A 12,661-nucleotide genomic window follows, 5' to 3' on the forward strand; every position below is an offset into this window, starting at 1 on the left:
ATTTTTTCTCTCAGCAGCAAAGAAATCTAAACTACAACTAGACACTAAAACTTACATTATAACAAGAGAGCCGAACCCTCAAAAACATTAATTTACACTCACCATTCATGTATCAAACACCAAATTTAATTTTCTAGGTACACGCTTCCTAGAAAATACGTAGATTCAATAAAATGTTCATCTCATACACTAGAGTTAAAACATAATCATGATATAAAGTCAGTAAAATTTTACGATTCGTCAATTAAACCACCCCCGTATTATTCACGATTATTTCCGGTAATTGGAGATCCTTCAATATATTTTACACCCTCTGAAAATCTAATTTTAACTTATTCTCTAACCGCATACGAACTCAAGAATAAAAATGCGAGTGGTAATATACTTTACGCATCTGATTTTTCCTTCATACAACTACGCAAAAATATGTTTTTCTCTATAATGGATATCAATAATATCGAATATCCTTATCATTCATTTGTCCAGATGTTAATACAAAATCCTTTAAATCAACCACTAACAATCTTAAAAGGATTAATTGGATATGCACAACAGGATGTTTCACTCACCGATCATCAAACCACAAAATATCGCTTAAATGAAGTCACAGAATTCATGGATGCTTACACCTTAAATTACCTCACACAAGGTACGTCAGAAACAAATAGAAAAACTCTATTGCTTAAAGCTTAGTCAGCAACAAGAACGCGAATACAAATCAGAACAGAAAAAAATTAACCATACCTTTTGATGTCTCAAAATTCACTGAAACAGATAAAGAATTTCTCACCATGGTTAATTTTGAACACATGAAACTGACACGAACACGCACATTTCAAAAATTTTACCCATTCTCTAAATTCAATGTTGGGAAAACTAAGGTAGAAATAAACCTTCCCCTAAAAGCAACAGCTACATTTAAGAAGCGAAGAACCACCCGTATTCCACTCCAATTACAAGATAGTACAGCAATTACTCGATTTACTAACACAATTTGACATCTTAGCACCCGTAAACACAGATTCTTAAACCACTGGAAATACATACGTTAACCCAGTAATGATTCTTAGAAAATGAGAATCACCGCAAATTGTCCTAGACGCTCGTCAACTAAACACAATGATTGACGAAACAAAATGCAGCTGGCCCATAGAAACAATCCAGATTAATTTAACACGGATTGAAGGACCAATTATCTCTATAGCCGATATGAAAAGTGCATACAACCAAATGCCACTTGATTAACCATCACAAAGGCCCAGCAGCTTTCTCATCTTTCATGAGCAGTATTTTTAAACCACTGGTTAGAAAAAACAAAATAATTGCTTATCTCGATGACGTTTTCATCCAAGATACAGCAACAGACACAATGTAGCAAACACTTACTCAATACCACACTATTTTTAAGGATGAAAAACTCAAAGCTGCTCCAGATAAATCTTTCTTTTTCCTAGATTCAGTAATATTTTTGGGACATCAGATTCAATGTAACCACATACACCCACTTAAATCCAAAAAAGAGGCTTTAAAATTGCAGCAACCCAAAATTAAAAAAGAAACTCAAAATTGTGTTGGATTTCTCACGTTTATTTCAAAATACAAATACTTACAAGTCATTCTTCTTTTTAGCTCCAACTCAGAGATACAACAGATTTTAAATAGACTCCTGAATTACAACAAACATTTGATAAAGTGAAAAATGAACTTAAGGAAGGGACACTCCGCCTCGCAATCCTTAATTCAGAAAAACCCTTTTATATCCACTGCGATGCTTCAAACTATGGCATTGGAGCCTCACTCCTAAAAAATCAGTTTGAAAAAACAGAATTAGTATCGGCAATTTCTCGTCTATTTTCGACCACAGAACTTAGACTATCCACCATTCTTCGCGAATGTTCAGCTATCATTTATGCACCTTCAGAATACGATTTTCTTATTCAGGGATCTAAACCCAATATTATTATACACTGACCATAAACCAATTTTAATTTTATTTACACAAAAGTATAAACCAAACCACCGAGTTTATAAATTTCCATTAATTCTAACAAAATTTCCGAATCTACACATAGTTTGAACGCAAGGCGAGGCTCTTTCACTTCCAGATTTACTAATTTGCTCACTAACGACTACGACACAAGACAAATATTGTCTTCGTACAATTGAAATACCAGACTCATAAGAATTCTTCATGGCGCACAATCAAAATACACAACCTATTCAGTGTCACTACGCTGTATCAAAAGAATACATTGATTCAGTATCTACAGAAACTCATGTAGAATCACCACACTTTCCAATCTACTAACAGATTAAAGACAATTATTTCATAGTGCAACTAGAAAATGATCTTTATCTCCCGGTTTCACACTACGAACTCCGAACCAAAGCACAGCCTTTAGAGACTATGCACCAACAAAAACTACACTAATTTTAAAAATAATTACTCACTCCCGAAAATTTATCCTATCTTACAACACACAGATGTTACATTAAACACAAACAAAACAGAACCTTACACACAATTGAATCACGACGCAAATATACCGATTTAATAAATAGTATAAAATGGACTGAATTAATAAAATAGTATTAAATTGCCTCCAGCAATGGATGACTTTATACCAAAGTCCCCAATCCTTTATAATTATTCTATGAAGAACAAACTGAAACAAATGATACACTTCTCTATGAAACACAACAACAAGACCCAGTTCTCAGAAAACTTTTACTCCGGAAAAACTACAAAAATTCCCCCAACCTTTTCACTAACTATAAGAGCGAACAAAAGATTACTACACTATTATGTACGTTTCCAAAATTGAAGTACTAACGAAGACAACAATCTCTTGTATAACATACAAGAAACAACATCACCAAAAATTTGCCTACCACTCTCTTCTCCAAGTCATCTTTTATAAAGCACACTCTTATGATCTTTCAGGACACCCTGATCGTAACAAAGCACAAGCAACATTTACGGAAAATTACTATTTTCCAAACATTAACACATGGATAGCAATACTATTACAAGATTGCTTGAATTGTCAAACTAGCAAATCAGTGCCAAACCTCTTGATGGCACCACAACAGCAATTCCAAGAAGTTTTACCATACTTCAATCACCGTATTTCAATGGATACAAAAAGTCCAATCTCACCATCTTCTGATGGGAATGCTTGCGTCTAAGTTTTTATAGACGCATTTACACAATATGTTATACTCCATCCCTCTCCCAAAAACGATGCCACTCATGCACTCACAGTATTATTTGACCATTGTATTGTCAAAGTCTGATTACCAGATATTTTGTTAACAGATAACGGAAATGAATACATTAACGGAGAATTCACACAATTCTGCGCTTCATATAATGTACAATTCAAATCATGTACGCCATATGCACCGTGTTCTAACTGACTCAATGAAAACAGTAATTGCCAATTAAACACATTTACTTGTACAGTTTTGGATTCACAATTTAACACGTGGTCATAGAAAGTCTTTCCGTTTGCATTCAATTCTCAAGTCAGGACTAACACGAACCTTTCGCCATATGAACTTGTATTTGGTCAAAACCAAAGAAACCCATAATATTCAACCTATCTTCCACTACAGATAGCTTGGGAAATTGTAAACCTACAGAAAGTTCACCTTGCAATTCTTTACCCAATCATACACATCCTGACCACTTAAGTCATCACCCCCAAATCAAAAAGTTACAGAAAGGAACCTTTGCACATTGGTTTCTTAATCGTGAAAAGATACACTCGGAAATTTATAACGAATTACACAATTAAAACCAAAATAAACAATTACGCACAATTTTAAATCGCCGTTTTGGAACGGCGCAGTCACTCAAAATAAATACTTTTGTTTTAGATAAAAGTAAAGCCGCACAAATCGGAGTATCGAAAAAGGTACAACCACAAAAATTTGGACCCTACATAATAGTAGAAACTCCTACATTAGTTACGTATAAACTAAAAGATCTTTCTGGTAAACAATTCACTCGTCACAGAAGTAAAATAGTACCATTTTACCCCAAAGAACTCTTCGTTCAAGAACAAATGGAGAACTGGTTCTCGAATAATTCACTTTTAAAACTCCATCTGAAAAAGACACCACTTACCAAGTCGAAGTCTGTCTCATTTTGTCTAGACAATTTAAATATACCATCCACAGATGACCTCCCCCCAACTACGTTCTAACCCGTCTGAAATACCCGAACAAGATTCGGAAAACTACACTACAAGAAACAGTCGTCTCCGACGACAACCAATAAAAGACTACAGAGTCTTTATTACACAACCAAAAATTTCGGCCTAACGAACAATACATAATATAAAATATATACTTTTTACAAAAAGAGCACACGTTAAATCACTCTCCTCGCTTGAAATAGCTGAACACAGTTTAGCATAACGCGCTAAACAGCTAGTAAATATAATTTCAATAAAAATACAATTCCCTTGTTCTCTTATGCGGGAGGGATAATTCGGATAGTTCTTTCATCACTCTCCCCCGTAATACAATTAATTTCACTGGGAAAGTTAATTAAACCTCTTAGCCCAGTAAACAAAGCACACGGACTATCTCTCTACCTGCAACCCTAGCAGAACCACAAAAACTCTCCGTCAGGAAACGAAAAGAAGGGATTTACAGGCCATTCCCCAGGATAATAATACAGAGAAAAATAAATAAAAATTAAGTTAAAAACCGACCCACAGTTCGGTCCGGGAATAATTCCCTAATCTCATTTATCTGCCAAGATTTGACTCGATAAATTTTTTTTTCTTCTATTTCAACCACTCAAATTTCATACTTCACCTCTCCACTCCTTAATTTCTAACATATGAAAAATCCTTCCTTTTCTAATTCTAAATTTCAATTTTCACTTCGTCTCTCTCTCTCTCTATCAAAAAAAGAAGTGTGTCACAGTACAGTTCTTTGTCTTCTTTGACTCCTAACTTCTTTGACGTCGCTGACAGCTCACAAAAAGCTCAAAATCTGCTCACGAAAGCAACAACAAAAGGACGCAAATTACAATTTTCACTCTCACAGCACTGAAAGAATTCTCTTTGACAAAACTTTAACCAGGTATGCACATAACCTCTCAACCCAGACTAGAAGTATTGTTTAAAAGAACAACCTACGCGGATACATTTAGATATATTCAAAATTTTAAACCTAAACAAGTCCGCTTTCAATAAATCTTTTACAACTTTGATCACATTCTATAATCACCCATTTGTTTTGAATGGGTTTTTTATATCAAAGTTTTTGATAACGAAAACATCGCTCTTTTCTATCTTCCAATTTTACCACCACAAGCAACACCAAAACTCTCTGAAATTCTTTATACAGACATTGTATACACCGTTAATCTTGACACTATCCCAGCCTCATATGATATGAAGTATATTAGTATATTAAATAACTCCTGAGATTGGGTGAACAATACCAACAAATTGTCAAACAACAACAACAACACAACAAATGAAATTATATATTCAAAAGTTATCTTTTCATTTGAACGAAAAGACTATACAATTGCTCTTAGCCCAGAAAACAAAGCATACAGACTATCTCTTCACCTGCCACCCTAGCAGAACCTCAAGAACTCTCCATCAAGAAATGAAAAGAAGGGAAATACAGGCCATTCCCCACGATAAAAATAAAAAGCAAAATAAATAAAAATTAAGTTAATAACCGACCCACAGCTCGGTCCGGGAACAATTCCCTAATCTCAATTATTTGCCAAGGTTTGACTCGGTAAATTTTTTGTACTCGAATGCAAAGTCGTGGTCAGGCAAAATCATATCGTCTAAAATCACTTTTCAGTGCACCACTCTTAAAACTCAGTTGCTTTCTCTCTTTTTGCTTCTATTTCAACCACTCAATTTTCAAACTTCAACTCTCCACTCCTTAATTTCCAACATAGAAAAATTCCTTCCTTATCTAAGTCTAAATTTCAATTTTCACTTCGTCTCTCTCGAACAAAAAAAACTGTCTCACAGTACAGTTCTTTGTCTTCTTTGACGCCTAACTTCTTTGACTTCGCTGACAGCTCACAAAAAGCTCAAAATCTGCTCCCGAAATCAACAGCCAAAGCACGCAAATTACAATTTTCACTCTCAAAGTACTGAAAGAATTCTTTCCAATAAAACTTCACCAGGTATGCACTTAACTTCTCATACAGACTAGAATTATTGTTTAAAAGAACACCCTACGCGGATACATTTAGATATGTTCAAAATTTTGAACCTAAACAAGTCTTCTCTTTCAATACATCTCTTACAACTTTGATCACATTCTATAATCACAATTTTCATGTGAATGGGTTTTTTATATCAGATTTTTTAATAACGAAAACATCGCTCTTTTCTATCTTCCAATTTTACCACCAATAGCAACACCAATACTCTCTGAAATTCTTTATACAGACATTGTATACACCGTTAATCTTGACACTATCCCAGCCTCATATGATATGAAGTTTATTAAAGAACTCCTGAGATTGGGTGAACAATACCAAATTGTCAAACAACAATAACACCACAAATGAAATTATATATCCACAAGTTATCTTTTCAGTTGAAAAAAAGACTATCCAATTGCTAAATTGTTAACAGTTTTTTCTGCTGGTTTTTTAGATCTCATCTATCTTCATAATGTCATCCCACCAGAAACACCCTGCGCATCAATCAGAGTAAGTGTACCTACTTTAAATCTCTTAATAACTGTTATCCCCACCTCTACTAACGTTAAAATATTTTATTGCGATAATTGCCCCACTCTTGGCCCCAGATTTTCATCACAATTGCGTCCTCTAGTCAATAATCCAACACTAACCCAATAGCTCCCTCCGTTTCAGAATCACCTAGTTGCTCATACAGCGAAGCAACTAAACAATCAACGCCCAAAAAGTCATCATTTAAAGTCTTTAATAAAAAACCACACACACAAGAAAATGAGGAACACAAATACTCAGTCACTACTACTGCCAAATCTGCAGATAGACCTCGTCTTACTGGATACTCCCCCCGCTTTACCCCACAATCGGTAATTCCATATCCCCCCATCAAAGTCAAACGCAAAAACACCAAACGCAAGCACAACAACAACAAAAACTGCAAAAGCTTTATTGCCAAACTCTGGCTTCCTACCAAATACGACAAAACCTACACTCACACCTATACCAGCTCCTCCACGAGCACCACAACTTGAAACTCTTTTCCCTTTTCTTTTTTTCCTCTTCACAACTTTATTGTCTTAAATTTCTACTTACTACAAATTACATCTTCTACACATTCTTCTCTTTTTCTCACAAGACTGAAGATTAGGATTAGTTCTTTTCTTCTTCCTCCCGGTTGGGACTTACGAAAGAAGGCAATAAATTTAATTCATAGATTTAATAGGGAAAGTAGCTCACAAGGTAGCTGAATGATGATTTCCACCAGAAGGTAAGCTGGTAAATCCGACTGGTTCAAATCTTGTACCAGGTGGAGATAAAAAGAAATCACCTCGTGCAAACTAGAGACTACGGACAACAAGCGATCCTCCAACTGGAACTAAATCCTCACTGCAGGACAGTGAGAGCAGTTGGGCATACTCTCAACAGGACTGACGTTACTGGCCAGCACACCCTGTAACTGGCATCCTTACTGGTTCCACAACCAAGACGAACCTCTTCTTTGACGACACTAATCACTACTTCACTGACAGGGACTCTAGATGACGACACAAATTGCAATCCATTTGAGAGAGGACACAGCTTATCACTCACTTCACCCTATCTTTCAATGAGGATGACACATTCAACGTATTTCTGCTACACAAATTCGGATTTGAAACTCTCAACCCAAGATGGATGTAGCAGTGGAAATACTGAATGTACAACTTCAACCAATCAGAGACTGAGAGGACGCTATTCTCTTTTATATAGAGAGAAGTGAACTAACTATAGTCAGTCTTTTAGTTAGATAGACTATGTGCATACCATTGATTCCGGTGCTATACTTCTTAACCACCGTAATAATAGAAGTTTACTATCAGTGTTTTACAGAGTCGGTTAGTCTTAGAGATATAGGTAAGTCTACTTCGCGCGCAGAAATAAGTAGCCCTAGCTCTTTAAACTTTAAGGCTGCGAAAGGAGCCCTCTCCGGGTCTGCCTTAGTATATATAATGTTTTACTATTTTTTGTTCAAATCTTACATAGTGTCATAAAAAATGAGTCGATAGGAAATTCTCCTTGCAGTGAAACTTTGTACGGTTTGTGGGTTTCAGTGGTGATTTTGTTTCCTGCTCTGAACGCATTCATCTCTCTTCTTACATTTTTTTTGAAGTATTTTCTGCGGTGACGACATTTGGCAGATTTAGCGGTAAACGTTTGTAAGATTTGTGGCTGCGATTTTCTTCTCCGCTCTTTTGGCACTCAATGCTATTTGTAGTATCTTCTGTGGTGAAGATGTTTGGTAAATTTAACTGTAAATTTTTGTAAGATGTGAGCTTCGTAGCTGTGAATTTTTCGTTTTTCGCCGCATTCACCGCTTTCAACTCTATAAATCACAAATCCCACAAATTTTACTGCACTCGCCAAACATCTTGCATTTTTAGCGATATTTAGCGTTGACACCTCGACCTGGTTTCTATTTCTCTCTCGCAAAATCTATTGGTATGCTTTCCATTTGCACGAAGCTCGAGAGTAACATATTTGTTTCACCCCCAACAGCACGTGCGGTACTTTTGCAAGATGATTTCCTGGATCTACTCTGTTTCCTCAGCGGATTTTTGTCCAGATTGCTTAATATTTGTTGTAATAGCAAGTTATGATGTGAAAAAAAGCACGTGCAGTTGGGTGCGCAAAATTTATATGCCCTCAGGTTGGCGAATCAGAGGATTTCAGAACTAATGTTACATGAACAGAGTCTGAATCACTACTGACATATTTCTGAAAAGCATTCTGATTCAGTACTGAATTACTCTGAAACTTAGGTATGCGCACTAAGCCGGGGGTGGGGGGGGACCCGCACACTAAGCTGGGGGCGGGTGAACCGATTTACTGTATATAATGGTGCGTGCTCTACATAACGTACTCCAGAGTGGGGGAAGTCGAGCAGAAAATAGGTCAGGATGGCGTTAGGTTCATAACAGGGAGAGGCGGCGGGGGGGGGGGGGGGTATGGGTTCTAATTTGGGAAAGCACCAATTTTTACTTAACACTTATTTACGACCATCAGCTCTACCATGTTTGTCAAATTTTAATCTGCACTAAATTGATGATGAAAATCTTTTTCACTTACCGATGTTGGATGCGACTGCTTTCTGAGGAAAGAGAGACACCTCTAGCTGTATAGAATTAACAGAATATTTTCCATAACTATAACTGACTGCCCAGATTGTAAATTTTTGCCCGAATTCCAATCCATCGAATCGAGTTGTGAGAACATTTGATGGATCGTTGACGGATTGTTGAGTGAGTTGGGATGGAGAGTGGAACGGATGGAGATAGAGAGTGACATTGTCGTTCACTTCTCCCTTAAGATCCCACGTCACATCTAAAATCAGCACTGACATCGTTTTTCCGTCTTTAAAGCCCTCCCAAGTCCCCTCTCCACGAAAATAGTGAATATTTAGGTTTTATTCGAGGTCTTTCCACATTCCTTTACCCCCCCCCCCCAATGTTTTTTGTAATCCTCACTATAGTTCGAAACAGTCTGTTCCGTTATGGCATCTTACTATGTCAAAAATAACTGTTATTTTCCTCCTTTTTTCAGATTAAAATCAAGCTCAAAAATTTTTATAGAAAGACCTATGAGGATAAAATGAATTTAAATTTTAAGAACCTAAATTTAATTTTACAAAATGGAGTTTACTGTGGTGCTGTCTTTTGTTTGAAGTTTTTCCGAGTGAGATTCAAACATCCGAGTCACAGTCAGAATCAAAAGTTTTGAGTCAGATTCAGACCAGTCAGATTCCAATTCAAGACTCTCATATTTTTTTCACTTTATTTGAGATTTAGTTGTCCTAATGTTGATTTCAGATCAAAAATGGTTTTGATTGCTGAGACATCGTTTTCTGAAAATATTCATTGAGTTCTGCTACCATTTGTTGTTTTATATAGTCCTATGGCTTGGACACAGAAGTCAAACGTCTACCCGGAATATGGTCACAGTGAGTTTCATTGCTGTACCATTGATTTTCAATTGTAACCATTAATGTCCCAGACAAATAACAGTATAAATACCAGTCTGCCCAGACTCCATTAAGAAACATCCTAGTCTGTCCGTTTTCTTCGCAGCCTCATTTACATTCTTGGTCAACTTTGCACAGATTGTTTTACATTTCTCTCATCACTAGACAGTACATACAAAGAAAATAGCAAGTTTTGAAAATTTCCAATAACTCGATCTCGAACATAAATTTTTTAAAATGGCTATATCCTCAAAAGCTATTCTAGCTTCAACTACACCATATATTGGTGCATTTACATTTTTGGGTGGAATCTGTGGCAGAGGTCGGAGGTGGAGCTCGGAGGCGCATGTCGGAGGCGGAGGTCGGATGTGGAGGTCGGTGGCAGAGATCGGTGGAGCTCGGTGGCGGATGTCGTTGTAAGTTGGTGGCGGAGGTCAGTGGAGGTCGGTGGCGGAGGTCGGTGGATGTCGGTGGTAGAGGTCAGTGGAGGTTGACAAATATCTGATTTGACGGTTGAATACAGTTCCTGTAATAATGTCTGATTTGACGGTTGAATACAGTTCCTGTCATTATTTACTTTTATGTAGAGTTATCAAATTTAGCGAGTTATTCCAATTTGTGTGTTTTTATTCCATGTATTCTCAATTGCTTTTCAGATCATATCTGTTGAAATTGCAATTCAACAGCATTCGATTGTTTTTGCTTCGTTTCCTGACTGCATTGGAACGACTGGTCCACCTGCCAACTGTTGGTCCACTTTGTCAATCCGTTGTAAAAACAGTCTATCATCCTGGACCAGATGAATACCTGTGGTTGCAGACGTGGGATGATCACCGACATCCGTGGAGAAGCACAGAGCCAGATGGTCACCGACATTCGTGGAGTGGCCAAGAGTCGGCTAATCACCGACATCCATGAAGTGGCGCCCGTTGACATTCGTGCTGAGCAACCGGGCATATCAAAGAAGAACTTGTGAATTAAACAGTAAATTAATGTTTATACATAACAGATCTGTTAATGATATTCATTTCGTCTACGTTTTGTTAGTTTTTTTAGTTTGCATTTTAAATTCCGATTCATAATAATTAATTAAGGCATGTATTCAAACTCGCTTCGCATGTTTTTTGTAACTGGACAGAAAGAGCGGGCGAGCAAGAGAAAGAGAGAGAGAGAGAGAGTGAGAGAGAAATTGAATTGCCTCTTGAGCAAAGAAAAGAGCGCGAAATGTGGGGGTAATTTATAAGGCGGTAATTACCGCTTCTCAGACAAAAGCCAGACATAATTTGTTTATGCTCAGAAGTAGAATAGAAAATCGCAGCATTATGCCCAGAAATAAGACAGCGAATTGACTCATAAGATAGTGAAATTGCAGACAGTAATTAAATAGTGGGACACGTTCAGAGAACGGGCCCTGTTAAACAAACTGATGAATTCTGTCATGATTCAGCGCTGAAAGACACTTGCACTATCTTCCGGGTAAACTTTAAGCTTCGCTTTGCAATCTTGTTTCTGTCTCCTTGTTGTGCCCCACTTCTTCTAATTAAAGGTCATATCCTCTTTACTAAGCAAAATACTTGTATGGTGGCTTTTATGTTATAGTTAAAAGTTACACACTTTCGACACTTCGACATCTAGTTAAATTCTTTTCAAATTCGTTCAATTGACCGCATTGGATGTTTTTGTTGTCATGCAAATTATCGCATTTTTAATTAGCCCCAATGGGCTTGAAACAATTCTCAATTGAAACGTACAAATATTTCAGAGAATGTGATCTTTTCTAACTGTTGTTGTTGGTCCTTCTGTTGTCTAACGAAGTATTTTCAATGATCCAAATAGCATATGCACCTAACTATTTCAATCCTTTCAGTTGTTCCCTAATGACCATTATAATCTGGCACCAATTTGTTGATATTGTTAGCTGTTTGAAATTTTTTGAAGTTATTTTTTCGGTTTTTTCATATTATCAAAAAACAAATGCCATCATTGTTCAAACCAGCACCCCATTGAGCAGAAAATGAACTTATTAGATATATTCATAGCTGTCTTTCACTGTTTTCCTTCGATACAGTTCTCTTGTAATTTTAATTGAAAGTGCTTTGCTCCTTTTTGCTCATCATTTTATCAGTCGTAAGAAATCTTTTGGTGACTGTTAGGAAATTGTGACTTTTCCTCTTTTGAGTAGATTAGTCACAAATAAGGATAAGCGATTTAGCAACTTTGTGTGGAAACGCTCATGGCCAAGCCTCCTTTCTTTTATAGAAAAATTATATGCGTTTTACCTCTACTGGTCAATGGGTGACACGAAAACGAATCTTACGCCAACCTCTGGAAAGTTTTATATTACCCCCAGCTACCCGGAGTATAGTCGCAGAGTAAAAATGTACTGAACCAGTATATCCCAAGAACAAATCTCAATACCCATTACTGAATCATACGATATCAAGTTTTTTGCGATTCAACATTCT

The 12,661-nt window shown here is 36.7% G+C and overlaps 1 protein-coding gene across 1 annotated transcript in view; it reads right to left on the minus strand.

Moving 5' to 3' along the window:
- LOC142351846 (uncharacterized) overlaps positions 1 to 12,661 on the minus strand; it is a 159,280-nt gene that overhangs the window by 138,223 nt on the left and 8,396 nt on the right. Inside the window, exon 4 of the mRNA XM_075404073.1 lies at positions 9,305 to 9,559. Coding sequence (XP_075260188.1) covers positions 9,305 to 9,559 — 255 coding nt within the window. The remainder of the gene's footprint in view (positions 1 to 9,304; positions 9,560 to 12,661) is intronic.

The sequence above is a fragment of the Convolutriloba macropyga genome, chromosome 13 (genome assembly GCF_964194025.1).
Source record: "Convolutriloba macropyga chromosome 13, txConMacr16.3, whole genome shotgun sequence".
NCBI lineage: Eukaryota > Metazoa > Xenacoelomorpha > Acoela > Convolutidae > Convolutriloba > Convolutriloba macropyga.